Source organism: Lepidochelys kempii, chromosome 4, assembly GCF_965140265.1.
Source record: "Lepidochelys kempii isolate rLepKem1 chromosome 4, rLepKem1.hap2, whole genome shotgun sequence".
Lineage (NCBI taxonomy): Eukaryota > Metazoa > Chordata > Testudines > Cheloniidae > Lepidochelys > Lepidochelys kempii.
In genome coordinates, this window is record NC_133259.1 from 79343565 (window position 1) to 79356644 (window position 13080).

The 13080-nt window shown below is 42.5% G+C and overlaps 1 protein-coding gene across 10 annotated transcripts in view; it reads right to left on the reverse strand.

Annotated features, from left to right (window-relative positions):
- The window catches only part of IRF2 (interferon regulatory factor 2), a 65208-nt gene that overhangs the window by 18505 nt on the left and 33623 nt on the right, over positions 1–13080 (reverse strand). For all 10 annotated transcript variants that reach the window (XM_073341787.1, XM_073341779.1, XM_073341780.1 and 7 more), the window contains 3 exons: positions 7563–7662; positions 6772–6948; positions 3499–3545 (listed from right to left, as the gene is read on the reverse strand). In XM_073341787.1, coding sequence (XP_073197888.1) covers positions 3499–3545; positions 6772–6948; positions 7563–7635 — 297 coding nt within the window. In that variant the 5' untranslated portion in view covers positions 7636–7662. The remainder of the gene's footprint in view (positions 1–3498; positions 3546–6771; positions 6949–7562; positions 7663–13080) is intronic.

Sequence of the window (13080 nt, forward strand, 5' to 3'; positions counted from 1 at the left end):
ATCCACTTGGAGGAGGAGCCCTGTGGTTAGAGCAGTTACCTGGGATGCAGAAGACCCAGCTTCAATTTCCCCCTTGTGCAGGGGGGAAGAGGGAGGATTTGAACCGGGGTCTCCTACCTCTCATGAGAGTGCTCTAGTCACTGCACTATGGGATATTCTGATGGGGGGGCTCACTCAGGCTCTCCTGCTGAAGCTGTTAGAATGTGGATAAATAATGAAACAGTGATTGGAGCAGGAGGCCCAATCTCATTGCCCAGTGGCTATTTAAGTATTTATTCACAGTCATTGGACCAGAGAGAGAGAGAATGGCTCTACAGTCCAGCGGTTAGGGCACTCACCTGGGACATGGGAGACCCTGGGTCCAATCCCCCTACTCCAATTTCTCTTTCATTGTTTTCCACAGTTGGACAGATTCAGCAGGAGAGACCGAGGGAACCCCCCCCATCAGAATATTCTTCTGAGAGGTAGGAGACCCCTGTTCAATTCCTCTCTCCCCCTCTGCCTGAGGGAGAAAATGACCCTGGGTTTTCCACATTCCAGGTGAGCACTTTACCACAGGGCCAAAAGTTATAAGGTGAGCATCAGCAACAGAGATCAGCACCTCCTTGCATCCCTGTGCACCTATCTCTGAAAGAGGGGCCGTGCCTAGTATTCAGTTCTCTGGCCAGCCTCTCCCATTGGCTAGCTTAGGTGTCTCCCTGCCTCACATACTGGCTTTTGAGAATACCATTCTAAGATGCCTATCTCTTCCTACTCATTGTATAGAGAGCCTAGGTGTCTAACTCAGGCTTTTCAAATTGCAGCATTGTCCTTGTGATTTTCCGAGCATCTAAAAGTTATGCAGTGTGCCACAACACCTAACTCCTTTTGAGCACTCAGCTTCCAGTCCTTAGTCTTCTCCGCCTGTATAGTACAGACCACGGGATTATTTCAGACACTTTAACAGGCATCAGGTCATGGAAAAGTTTCCCAGTAATTTTCATGAGAATGAAACACTGTTTTAAAGGTGAAGTGCAAAGCTTTCATTGAAAAAAAAAAAAAAGAATCCAAATCAACAAAACACCTTTGTAGACTTGAAAATTATAAGTGTGTTTCAATTTTCAAACAACATTTTTGTAAATTAGTTCATCCTTTACCTATCTGGCAGGATCTGAGTTAAGAATCACTATTACTCCTGCAATAATCGATAGCATTCTAATAGTTGTTGAGTACAGAGACTGCAATCATTTTAAAACAAACGATCTAGAACTGGCATATGCACAGTTGTTGAAATAAACCAGAATACTCTGGGATAGCATCCTGGTTCCAGCTCATAGGGGCTGGTGAGTTCTAAGCTCATTGGTGTATGGGAGAGTGGGCTGGAAGCACAGACAAACGGTTTACACGTTCCAGTGTTACAGAATACAATATCCGGAAGATGCTGCTTCCAACACTGGGGGCCTACTTCTAAGAACACTTATTACCAGGCATAATGCCATGAGTAATAATCCCACTGACTTCACTTGAACTACTCTGGTAATGAGTGCTCAGAGGACTGGACCCATGTGAGTAGGAGAGGGGCAGTGTTTCTCATTAATAGACCCAGTGCTACCGCTTTTATTTATTTAATGTTTTGACTGTAAAGGAAGTGTGTGGGGGAGGGGTTAAGATAGTGTATAACTGCAGCCAATTAGCAAGCAGTTGGCCTTGAAGGACACCAGCTGCTGCTCCAATCAGACAGAGAAAGATATGAGTAGAGAATTGTTTCTTTGCTGGCAATTTACATCCCTCTGGCTGCTAATTATGATTGGTACTTACATTAAAATGGATACTGGTGGCTATGTAATCTGGATACCAGGGTTAAATAGTGTTATCTTAAAACAATCTTAAAATCAATAAAAATATAATAAAGTAATATCTTGAAATATTAAGTATACTTATGTATTAAATGAGACAAATGCCAGCACAGGTTTTGTTTGCCGCCCCCCTCCATCGAAAATCATTGTCCAACTGTAATTTGATTCTGTGATGCACGAGGAGAATTTTTCCCTGAATTTAATTTTAAGAAGGGTGCATTTCAAAAAGGGTCTTAGAGTTCACCATGCATAAAATCCTTTCCATGCCCTTAAGGAGGGCCATGGCATGCAGAGCCTGCCAAGTGGAACAGCTCACACATATAGAAGAACTACAGTTTCTTCTCCTCAAAAATTTCAATTTAATTCGGGGAAATATAAGGCCAGACCCTGCCATACGTACTCAGGCAGAATTCTCACTGACTTCACAACAGCTGGGGCCAAATTCTCCTCTGGTGTAAGCAAACAAAATTCCCACTGACCCCAAGGATAGCTGAACCTGCGAATGTCAGGCTTGAATTTGGTCTCTCTTTAATAGGGAGTGGCAGGAAAGTCAGGGGTTGCTCATTACTGCACACTGCTACAACTCATACACTACAAAGGAGCTGCTACTGTGGCCACTGATTTCAATGAGAGCTTTGTCTGAGAAAAGGTTGCAGGATTTGTCCCGTGTTCTGCTAATGCTTTGAGATGGTAAACTTTGTTTTCAGTTGTTTTTTCTGAACAAGATTTCTGATTTATTTCTGGCTTACAGCCCAGTACTGCTAACATTTACTCTGGAACATGCGTCAGAGTCTCTCTAATGACTTCAGTGGAACTACTCCAGCTAGGAAGCACAACACTAGTGAGGATTAGCAAGTTCAGGCCCATGTACGTTTTGACAGGAGCTCTGTGGTCAGTTCCGGGATGTGCAAAGGAGTCATGAACACAGACTGCAACCCTATTAGAGCTACTGTTCTTACCTAAATACAAACTAATTTCCATCACAACAGCATCACAAATTAATTACACAGGGTATTGTTGTTGCCTATGACCATTCCCTATATAGTTATTTTATTTCTATCAACACAAACGTACATTTGCTAAATATATCCACAAGCTGCCTGTTTTCCAATATCCAGCTGCAACACAAAAGCTAGTGCTACTCTGATCACATCAGCCACAGTTGCAACAAGCTTCATGTTAAAGAAATGTAATGTGTGCCATTCTAAAGACATAAGGCGAGAAACCACAGGCAAAGAAAGATGGCGGAATGGACTACAAGTGGCTCGGATATTATTTTAGCCCTGGTCTACACTGCCCGGGGGGCGGGGGGAGACACCTAGGATACGCAACTTCAGTAATGCAAATAACGTAGCTGAAGTCAGCGTATCTTAGGTCAACTTACCAGGCCGTGAGGATGGCAGCAAGTTGACCGCTGCCACTCCCCCGTCGACTCCGCTTCTGCCTCTCGTGAGCTGGAGTTCCAGCGTTGATGGGAGCGCATTTGGGGATAGATTTATTGTGTCTAGATGAGACTCGATAAATTGATCCCCAAAAGATCAGTCACTACCCGCCGATCCGGCGGGTAGTGAAGACCTGCCCTAAGAGTGGGTATAAGAAAAGTTATAAAAGAATTATTGACACAAACTAGAGTGTCACTCACTGTGAAACAGCCAACTCTTACCTTTATTTGTTTGGATTTGTCATCCTTCTCAGTCTTTGGTTTCTTTCCTGGAGCAATGGAAGGAGGAAGGTTTGTTACAACCAGTTGTGAGATGAACAACCAATCAACACCCAGCTACCCCCTGGCGGAAAAAAAATACTAACTAGGAAATATCGTGAGGTGCCTCAAAACATCAGGACCTGATAGGGATGGGAGGATACATTATGCTTAATTTTGAACACACTTCAGCACTGAAGGGCCAGAAAGTTCAGTTTGAATATTTTGGGTACATGCTCTGCTTTGGAAGGACTGTAAAAAAGGAGCATTGATGGGGCAGAGAGGAAAAAAAAATCCAGTGGAAAAACAGAACAAATGGAACACAGAGAGGACAGATTGAAAAACAGGGACTGAAAAATGGAGGAGCAGAGGGGAGAAAGCACACTCCTAATTAAAAATAAATACAGTCTATGCAAAAAGAAAAGGAGTACTAGTGGCACCTTAGAGACTAACAAATTTATTTGAGCATAAGCTTTCGTGAGCTACAGCTCACTTACGATAAAGTGAGCTGTAGCTCACGAAAGCTTATGCTCAAATAAATTTGTTAGTCTCTAAGGTGCCACTAGTACTCCTTTTCTTTTTGCGAATACAGACTAACACGGCTGCTACTCTGAAAACAGTCTATGCAGTACACCATACATAGATCACCCACTCATTCAGCCTAGCTTGGAGGTGGAAGGCATTAAATGGCCCCGGGGTGCTGGAACAATTTGTATAGTGGGGCTGCTGACAGCCATTGAACCAAATTGTAAACCTTGTATGTGATGGAAACCACTTCAAGCCAGGGGATGCAGCAGCACCCCCAGCATCCCTAGTCCCAGCACCCGTGAATGGCTTTTCTTTTCTTAATATGCAGTACAAGGTTCCCTTTAGTTAAAAAAACATGTTTATTTGAATGCAATTGCAGTTGGAAAAAAAGCACATTTCAATTAGAATGAGAATGGATTGTGATATCACACTTGTTTTGAGAATCCAAATAGTTTACTATATTCACAAAACCTGGAACTCCATGAGATTCACCAATCTCTTGACCTGGGACACTGAGCATCACTGTGAATTAAAAATCCTTGCAGCCAATTTATTTTGCCCCTACTTGTGCCTCAGTTCATTTAAGAGACAGAGCAGGAAGCTGGCAACATATTATGCAATTACAGAGAAGGCCCTGTGTATTCCAGAATCAGCCCTTATTGCAGCCCTGCACTCCAGAAACTCAGCTGTCATTTTGAAGACAAGTTATGTTTCTAGCCTTTATGGCTATGAAGAGAACCTTACAAATTTGAATGGAGTGTAACTCACTGCAGCAAGGTATGCCAGAGTCCATAAAATACATCAAAGGCAGGTGACACCCAGGAACTTTAAAACCAATTATCTGCTATGCCCAATCTGCCATACATAGCTCAGTCTAGTCCTTCCCCTGTAAGTGCCAGGTTCCCTGTCTTTCTCCTCCAGTCACACTCACCTTACCAAGTACAGCATCACCTCAGCCACTCCTTGCCTTTCAACCACCACTGGGAGTGTTTGGCTGCAGGTAGCATGAGAAATGGAAAAAGGGGGAGGGCTTGTGCTTGATAGTAGTGGAAGGAGTGTTTGGTGTGGGAAGCTCTGATTGGGTGAAAAAGAAGAGAGGGGGAAGAGTGGCCAATAGGAGCTGTACGTGCCTAGTGGCATATAGGAGTAGAGGACTCAGGCATGGAACCTGCCATCTGGGGCAGGAACGGGGCTGAACGTGTAGGATGTGAAGCAGACTGCAGAGGAGCACTAGGTCTAGCAGTTGTAGTTTCTGTTTTCTTTGAGATTCCTAACCACTATCTATTTATGAAGAAAACATAACTTAGAAAAACAACACAGAAAAAGGTATGTCCACACAGACCCTAGCTAATTTACACTCTTGATGTACCCTATTTCTGCCACCAAATCCAACCAAGAGTGGTTTTTTTTCCCAACCTAATTATCCAGCAGGCAGCAAGATGTCTGCCTCCTAATTCTGAATGAGTTCTGTTAACTATAATCATCTCCACTATTTCCCTGATCTCCTTCCATGAAAGGAGGATACCCTGATCAGACAGAAATCTCCCAGGAGGCCTAAAGAGAGAGGAGAGATGCCGCTATGCGATCTTCTCCCCTATGGACACATTATGGTGATTGGGCTATGGGAGCCTTTAGAAGGTGGAACCATGGGTGAGAAAGAAGGTGCCATTCTCCATGGCTTTCCCACCTCCTATAAGGTGGTAGATACCTGTGCCTAAGTTAATGCTTCTTGACTAATCCACATCTGCGCCTCTTTCAGAAAGAGTTTTTTGTACAGGCGGGGGGAGGGGAGGGAGGGAAGGATCTGCTACAAAGCACAGATCTCCAATGTATGCATGTATACCTGTTCCAGTGCTAAGTGCCACCCAATAGGACACTAAGGCTATGTCTTCACTACCCACCGGATCGGCGGGTAGTGATTGATCTGTCGGGAATCGATTTATCTCGTCTCATCTAGACTCGATAAATTGATCCCTGAATCAACGCCTGTACTCCACCTCAGCAGGAGGATTAAGCGGAGTCGACGGGGGAGCCGCCAAAGTCGACTCGCTGCCGTGAGGACGGCCAGGTAAGTCGAACTAAGATACTTCGACTTCAGCTACATGAATAGCATAGCTGAAGTTGCGTATCTTAGTTCGAAAACCGCTCCCCGCCCCCCAGTGTAGCCTAGGCCTTAGTCAGACACTTGATAGGATGGGGAAAATGTCAATTTGTTTCTCTTGGGGAGTAGAAATGAAATGATTGTAACATTGTAGAAGTAGACAGGTTTTTCCCTTTAAAATGTAGCAAAAATCAGAACTTCCATGTCCCACCTTGACCATAACATGTTTCCTTGTTGCTCAAAATATGAAACAGACTAGATATCTGGGGTCAGAGCCGCAGCTGCTAATTGATATGGCCCCATTGTCTTCAATGAAGCTAAACCAATTTATACCAGACACTTGATCTTCAGACAGCACATCCTGTGTATCCTGTCTCTTTCAAAAAAAAGTATATTATCCCTTTAAATGAATGCAGTCTGTCTATTGTTCATGGAAAGTTCCTAGATTCAGAGGATATTTTGGATAAATACATGTGACTTCACAGAAGCCAAGGCACAACGGCTATATTTTGCAGGTCTCAGATTCTGGAGTAGAAGTCTCCATCATCAAATTAATATCCAGCTAAGTACCTAACACTGATTTCATGTTCATGGGTCCCTTTGTCTACCTTTTTTGGAAGGCCTTTCGGATAAGGGTAGCATCCTGTAAACCCTGAAGGCATTGTTTCCTTTCTTTATACTTTTGTCTTTGACTTCTTCTATATCAGGCAAGGAGTTCATAGCACATCGGAAGTTTGCCTTCCATGTCTTTGGATCAGGTTTATCTACTCCTGGTTGAAATTTTCCTAACAAGCAAGAAAATAAAGAAAATTAGGTACATATTAAACATGTTTTCAAAGCCCAGGGAGAGCTAGTAGCACCATGAATTAGTGTCAGTGCACTCCTTTTGATTCTGGAGACAAGTTCAAACCACAGTTTAGGTTGCAAGACAAGGCTCATTTGGTGATCTCATTTTCATGCATATCTCTAGACTTTATGATTGGCAGCTTCTTCTCAAGAAAGGCCAGAATAGTATGGGTGTTGCAGATCAGATCAATGCTACAGTAGTGCGAGTAAGCTTTTACAGCACTTACCTTTATTATGCCTGGTTCAAACCTGTATTAAAATTTAAGAGCATAAGGGCTGCTGAGCCGTCTCTACTCCCACTGATTTTGAACCAATTTTGTTTCCATTTCGGTCAATGAAGTTTCGCTGTTGTCTTCAATGGAAGCAAGTTATGGCCCCTCGATAAAGTTAGGAGAGTACCAAGAATGTTGCAAGAGGTACTCAGCATCTCACAGATTCAGGTCCTTAAATTCATTCACCGTATTTGCAAAAGCAAACAAAATTAAAGGAAAAATCTCCAGGAGACACACAAAGGCAAACAAAATCTGGTCCGCAGAAATGAGAGTTCCAGTACCTGTGTGAATTGCCCAGTTTCTAAATAAAGGAGCATCTTTTTCAACATCCCACCCATGTCGTGCAGCGTGCATCCAGGGAATCTGAAAAATCTTCTTCTCCTGGAAAGAAAAACAAATAGGATATGTCAACACTGATTGTCTCACAGATTTTCTGAGGACTTTAATCCACTCATTTAAAAGCACATCTACAGTTCCAGCATCTGCAAGTGTTTCATTTGCTCCCTTACGGTCCAATCCTGCTATTGCTAAAGTCAATAGCAAAACATCCACTGGCCTCAGAGGGAGCAGGATAGAGCCCTAAATCTGTGAAACCTTCAGATGCCACTTTATGGACTAAAAACTGGGCAGGTTTCCAAGATGACACACATATAACACAAGCTGCACCACACATTTATAAATATTCAAATCAAGGCACTTTTGGCAGTGCAGAATTTTTTCTTTTTATGATTAGAAATTGGTATGAAGATAAATATACATAGGAGCAAAGCTAATGATGTTGTTGTTGAGGGTAGGGGGATGAGGGGCTTAACATTTAGCCTATGAGGCACCAGTATAATGGGAGATGACGACATCTAAAATTGGGTGAGGCAAGCAAATCAGACACAATAACACAGTGAAACGTACAAGACTCCATCACAGCAGGAATCAAAGGTCATTAAGAAAGCAGGATGCAAAAGGGGAGGAACTAAGGATCATTTTAGTATCTCAATATAGAACAGAAGAATGTATTCTTTGTTTACTGCTCTGAAGGTTACATCTAAGAACATTGTGACCAGTGCATTATATGCACTTCTATGAAATAATCTAAAAAATAAACTGTAGCTCTTGTGCGTGCTCTTCTCTTCTTCTTTCAACACCACTTTTTTCCCTTCTCTATCTGGCTCTCCTCCTAGTCTACGTCCCATATGTATTCTCTCTCAGACTAATATTTCTATAAAAGTAAAGTTTTACTTTTTTTCCTTTTCTCATCTCGCACTAATTTTTTCTGATTCTGCCTTTTACTTCAGCTTCTGATTCCATTCAAACTTTTCTCTCTCATTTGTTAGGATCATATAGTTATGTTCATTTTTATTCTTCTATTCTCATTTTTTTCTGTCTTCCCTTTAATTTGGTAAAATACGTTTGACATGTGATGTCCATTTCTCTCTCTCATCATTCTTCCCACTCATTCTCCATACGTAGGCAATGTCCTTTCATTTATTCCCTTTGCCTTCTTATTTTCTCCCCTGCAAAACAGTGACCAGTCTGAAAAGAAGCTCTCCTCCTTCCCCAGCTATAACTCGTGTGAAAGCTCTTTGCCCACCCCCGCTGTGCTTGGGTCCAAAGCATCACCGCATCCAAACCCAGCAAGGACAGGCCCAAAGCCTTAATGCATGTCAGTAATATCAGTGCTCCCAACCAGCACCATCCTGGTAGGAAGCACAAACAGCACTGCAACATAAGACACAGCAGTAATGGTTCAAGTTAATGATTTAGCAATCCCTAGCTCCAGCTCAGTGCTGCCCTGAACCTTTTCTCCAAGCATATTCCCTGGGATAATACACAATGTGTGTATCATGAACTAAGAGGAGTATCAAAAAGGGAGAAATGGTCATGCAGCAAGGGGGAATATACTCAAGTGAATCAACAAAGCAATACTGAAACCAAAAGAACAGATGGAGAACAAAACAAGGCAAAAACACTATAAAAGTTTGGGGCCAGATGTGTTTTCTAAACATCATTTCAAAATTGTTGTGAAAATTTATCAGCCCTAGCACAAAATTCCACTCGCCTACATTTAACTTAACAACAATGAAGATACTAATAATATATTTCTTGCTCGTTAACAAAATACTTGTCCCAGATGAGTGAGTGGATTTTTGCAAGGCTGGTTTAAATATATAATTATCCTCTTCTTTTCTTTGCGTAATATTTACTGTGCACCTTGTACATTTATAAAAGATGGGTTTGAGCATGAGAGATGTTTGAGCATGTTGAAGATGGCAGTAAGTACACTTTATGGAAATGTCTTATACAATGTAACAGGGATGAAACAAATGGTATACTACAGAAACTTAATATAAAAACCTAGAGAACTTAATTAACTTCTATAGAATTTAAGAGAGCTCATATTCATAGATTCATAGACTTTTAAGGCCAAAAGGGACCATTAGATCATCAAGTCTGCAGGGCTGCTGGAACAATTTGCATAGGGGGGTGCTGAGAGCCATTGAACCAAACTATAAACTCTGCATATGATAGAAACCACTTCAAGCCTGTGGGTGCTGCCACATCCCCAGCACCCCTAGTTCCAGCACCTATGCTAGTCTGACTTCCTGCGTAACACAGGTCCTTACATTTCATGCAGTTACTCCTGCATTGCACCCAATAATTGTGTTTGATTAAAGTATATCTTCTAGAAAGGCATTCAGTCTTGATCTAAAGACATCAAGAGACGATGGTTAATCACCGTCATTGTTGAAAAGGTTTGTCTGATTTCCAATTTGAATTCCTCTGACCGTGTAGAGTGGCAAAACTACCTCCCTATTCCTGCTCACTACTCCCCTGTTTATACATCCATGGATTGCATTAGCCCTTTGTGCCACATCATCTCACAGGGAGGTCATGTTGAGTTGCTTGTCTTCTAGGACTAGAGCCCCTGGTTTTGAATAATTCAAAATGACATGACATGAAATGAAAATCAATGTATAAGAAAAACCAAAATACTCCCCTACAGCAGCGGCTCCTGTCCTCAGGACGGGGCCCAGCTCCCTGCTCTGGGCATTGTAACCTGGCACGTGGGGTCGCAGCATCACTCAGTTTTGGTGAGTGGCGTTGCGACTTGGCACATGGGGTTGCAGCACGACTCAGGATTGGCCCAGCCACCTCGCTGTCATAATGGAGGCCCAGCTGGCCAAACCTGAGTGGCTCAGCCATACAGCCGGTTGCAATGCCTGGTGTGGGAAGGTCTGGGCGCAGTTCCACAGGACAGGAGCTTCTGCTGCAGGATGAGTGCAGGATGGGCTCACTCTGCCACCTCTCATCAGGTCATGATGCAGAGAGTGAGGAGCCAGGCCCAGCCTCATGTCTGTAGGAGCCGTCACTGCAGGGTGAGAGCAGGACAGGCTCGCTCTGCAACCCCCCTCCAAGTCTCACCACCCCCACTCCTCACAGTTAGGACCTGACCCCATCCAAAGCGCCTCCCACTTCCACACCACCACCCCCTCCCAGAGCAGCACCCAATCCTGCAAACACCTCCGACTCTCGGGGCAAGACCCACTCTCCCACTCCCACAGAAGAAATGAAATAAAACAAAATCCTCACCTGTCTACCCCCCTCCCCCCCAAAAAATATAAAAAGCAAGTAGAATTTCACAGGGCTCTAACTCTGATCCCTGAATCCTTTCCACAGTCACTGCTTTGCAGCACACAGCCCCCAGGATACGGCCCGCATTCCTTGTTCCCAGGTGTCTAACTTTCTATTTGGCTGTATCAATCAATACACATTTTGTTTGAACAGACCCAGCTACCTTACCAAACGATCCAGATTGCTCTGTTTGACTACTCTATCCTCCTCATTATTTTCCATATCATCAATCTTTGCGTCATCAGCAAAGTTTATGAGCAGTGATTTTACATTTACTTCTATTCTATAGGATGGTTCATAAAAGCCCTATAGGGATTGTCATGCTGACTAAGATCACTGGTCCATTTGTCCAGGATCTTGTTGCTAACAGCAGTCAGTACCTAATGCTTCAAACTTCAAAGGAAGGTGCAAGAAAACTTTTAGTTGTCAGTTATGTAACAGTCTGCCTGCAGGGGAAGGTTCTTCCTAACTCCAGTCGGTTTGTGGCCTGAAGCATAAGGATTAATATCATGTAAAATAAAAATCAATCCAATCCAATATAACCATAGATGGTCTCATTAGTCATAGAATCATCTAATCTTTTCTTGAAGCCTACTACACTCCTGACTACAGTGATATCAGTGGCCACAAGTTCCACATGTTAAATATGGGTTGGATACCAGAAATAACCCTTTTTCAATATGAAACATGTTTTTTTTCAGTTTCATTGAATGCCCTTGTGAACAGGTGGCTGCATCCATCTGTTCTAAAGCAAAATCCAGGACAGGACAGGAAGTGAAGGAATCAATGCTCCATGCACTTTCAAATGGAGAAGTTAGGTAAGTAAAATGTAACTACTTGAGATGCCATTTAGTCAACATAATATTGTTTATGAAAACTGACAATATTCCCCATGAAAGTGAACTATGAAAGTCCCAATACTGAACTTTTAAGGCTTTACATTTAATACAACTTAAAAGCCGTGTATTGTAATAGCAGGTATACTGTTTATTCTACCCAGATTCTTTTCTTTATCATGAACCATTGCAGAACTATGGTGAACAAAAACAGCACCTAAACCCCACAACTTCTACAATTGGCAAACCATAGCTTTAGTGTATAAACAAAGCTGTGGGTGCAAATGATACCTTATCATTAAGGCTACAAGTCTGTCACAGATTCCGTGATTTTACGAGACCTCTTCAACTTTCTGAAAATTCCAATAATTCAGCCCCAGGCAGCGGGGCTGGGACTCTAGCCCCTCTATCATGGAGCTGGGACTTCTGTGATTTACTGTTTATTGCCTGTGTTCTGTCCATTATTTCTAACAAAAATACCCAGGCCAAAATCTTTGCCTTACGAATCATAGATTACATATGCTGCCTTGTTTATGGTCAGGATTTACACTTAAATATAGGAATTATTTTTGGTTTAAATGACTCATTGCTAGAGTGATCAGTTGCAATTAGAAACACTTTGAAGTGGATTCAGGAAGCCATTTCACATTGTAAGAGGCAACTATGAAGGTATGTGAATTTTCGGGGAAAGATCAGATGCCAAATACAAGTATAAGACTGTAAGAACAGCCATATTGGATCAGACCAATGGTCCATCTAGCCCAGTATCCTGCCCCTTCTGACAGTGGCCAGTGCCAGGTGCTTCAGATGGAATGAACACAACAGGGAAATTTCGAGTGTTTAGGGACACCCGAAGCATGGGGTCACATCCCTGATCATCTTGGCTAATAGCAATTGATGGACCTATCCTGCACGAACTTAAGTAATTCTTTTTTGAACCCAGTTATTCTTTTGGCCTTCACAACATTCCCTGGCAATGAGTTCCACAGGTTGACTGTGCAATGTGTGAAGAAGTACTTCCTTTTATTTGTTTTAAACCTGCTGCCTATTAATTTCAACAGGTGATCCTTAGTTCTTGTGTTATGTGAAGGAGTAAATAATATTTTCCCAGTCACTTTCTCCATACCATGTATGATTTTATAGACCTCTATAGTCGTCTCTTTTCCAAGCTGAAAAGTCCCATCTTTTTAATCTCTCCCTATATGGAAGCTGTTCCATACCCCTAATAATTTTTGTTGCCCTTGTTTGTACCTTTTCAAATTCCAATATATCTTTTTTGAGATGTGGTGACCGGAACTGAATGTAGTATTCAAGGTCTGAGCGTACCCTGAATTTA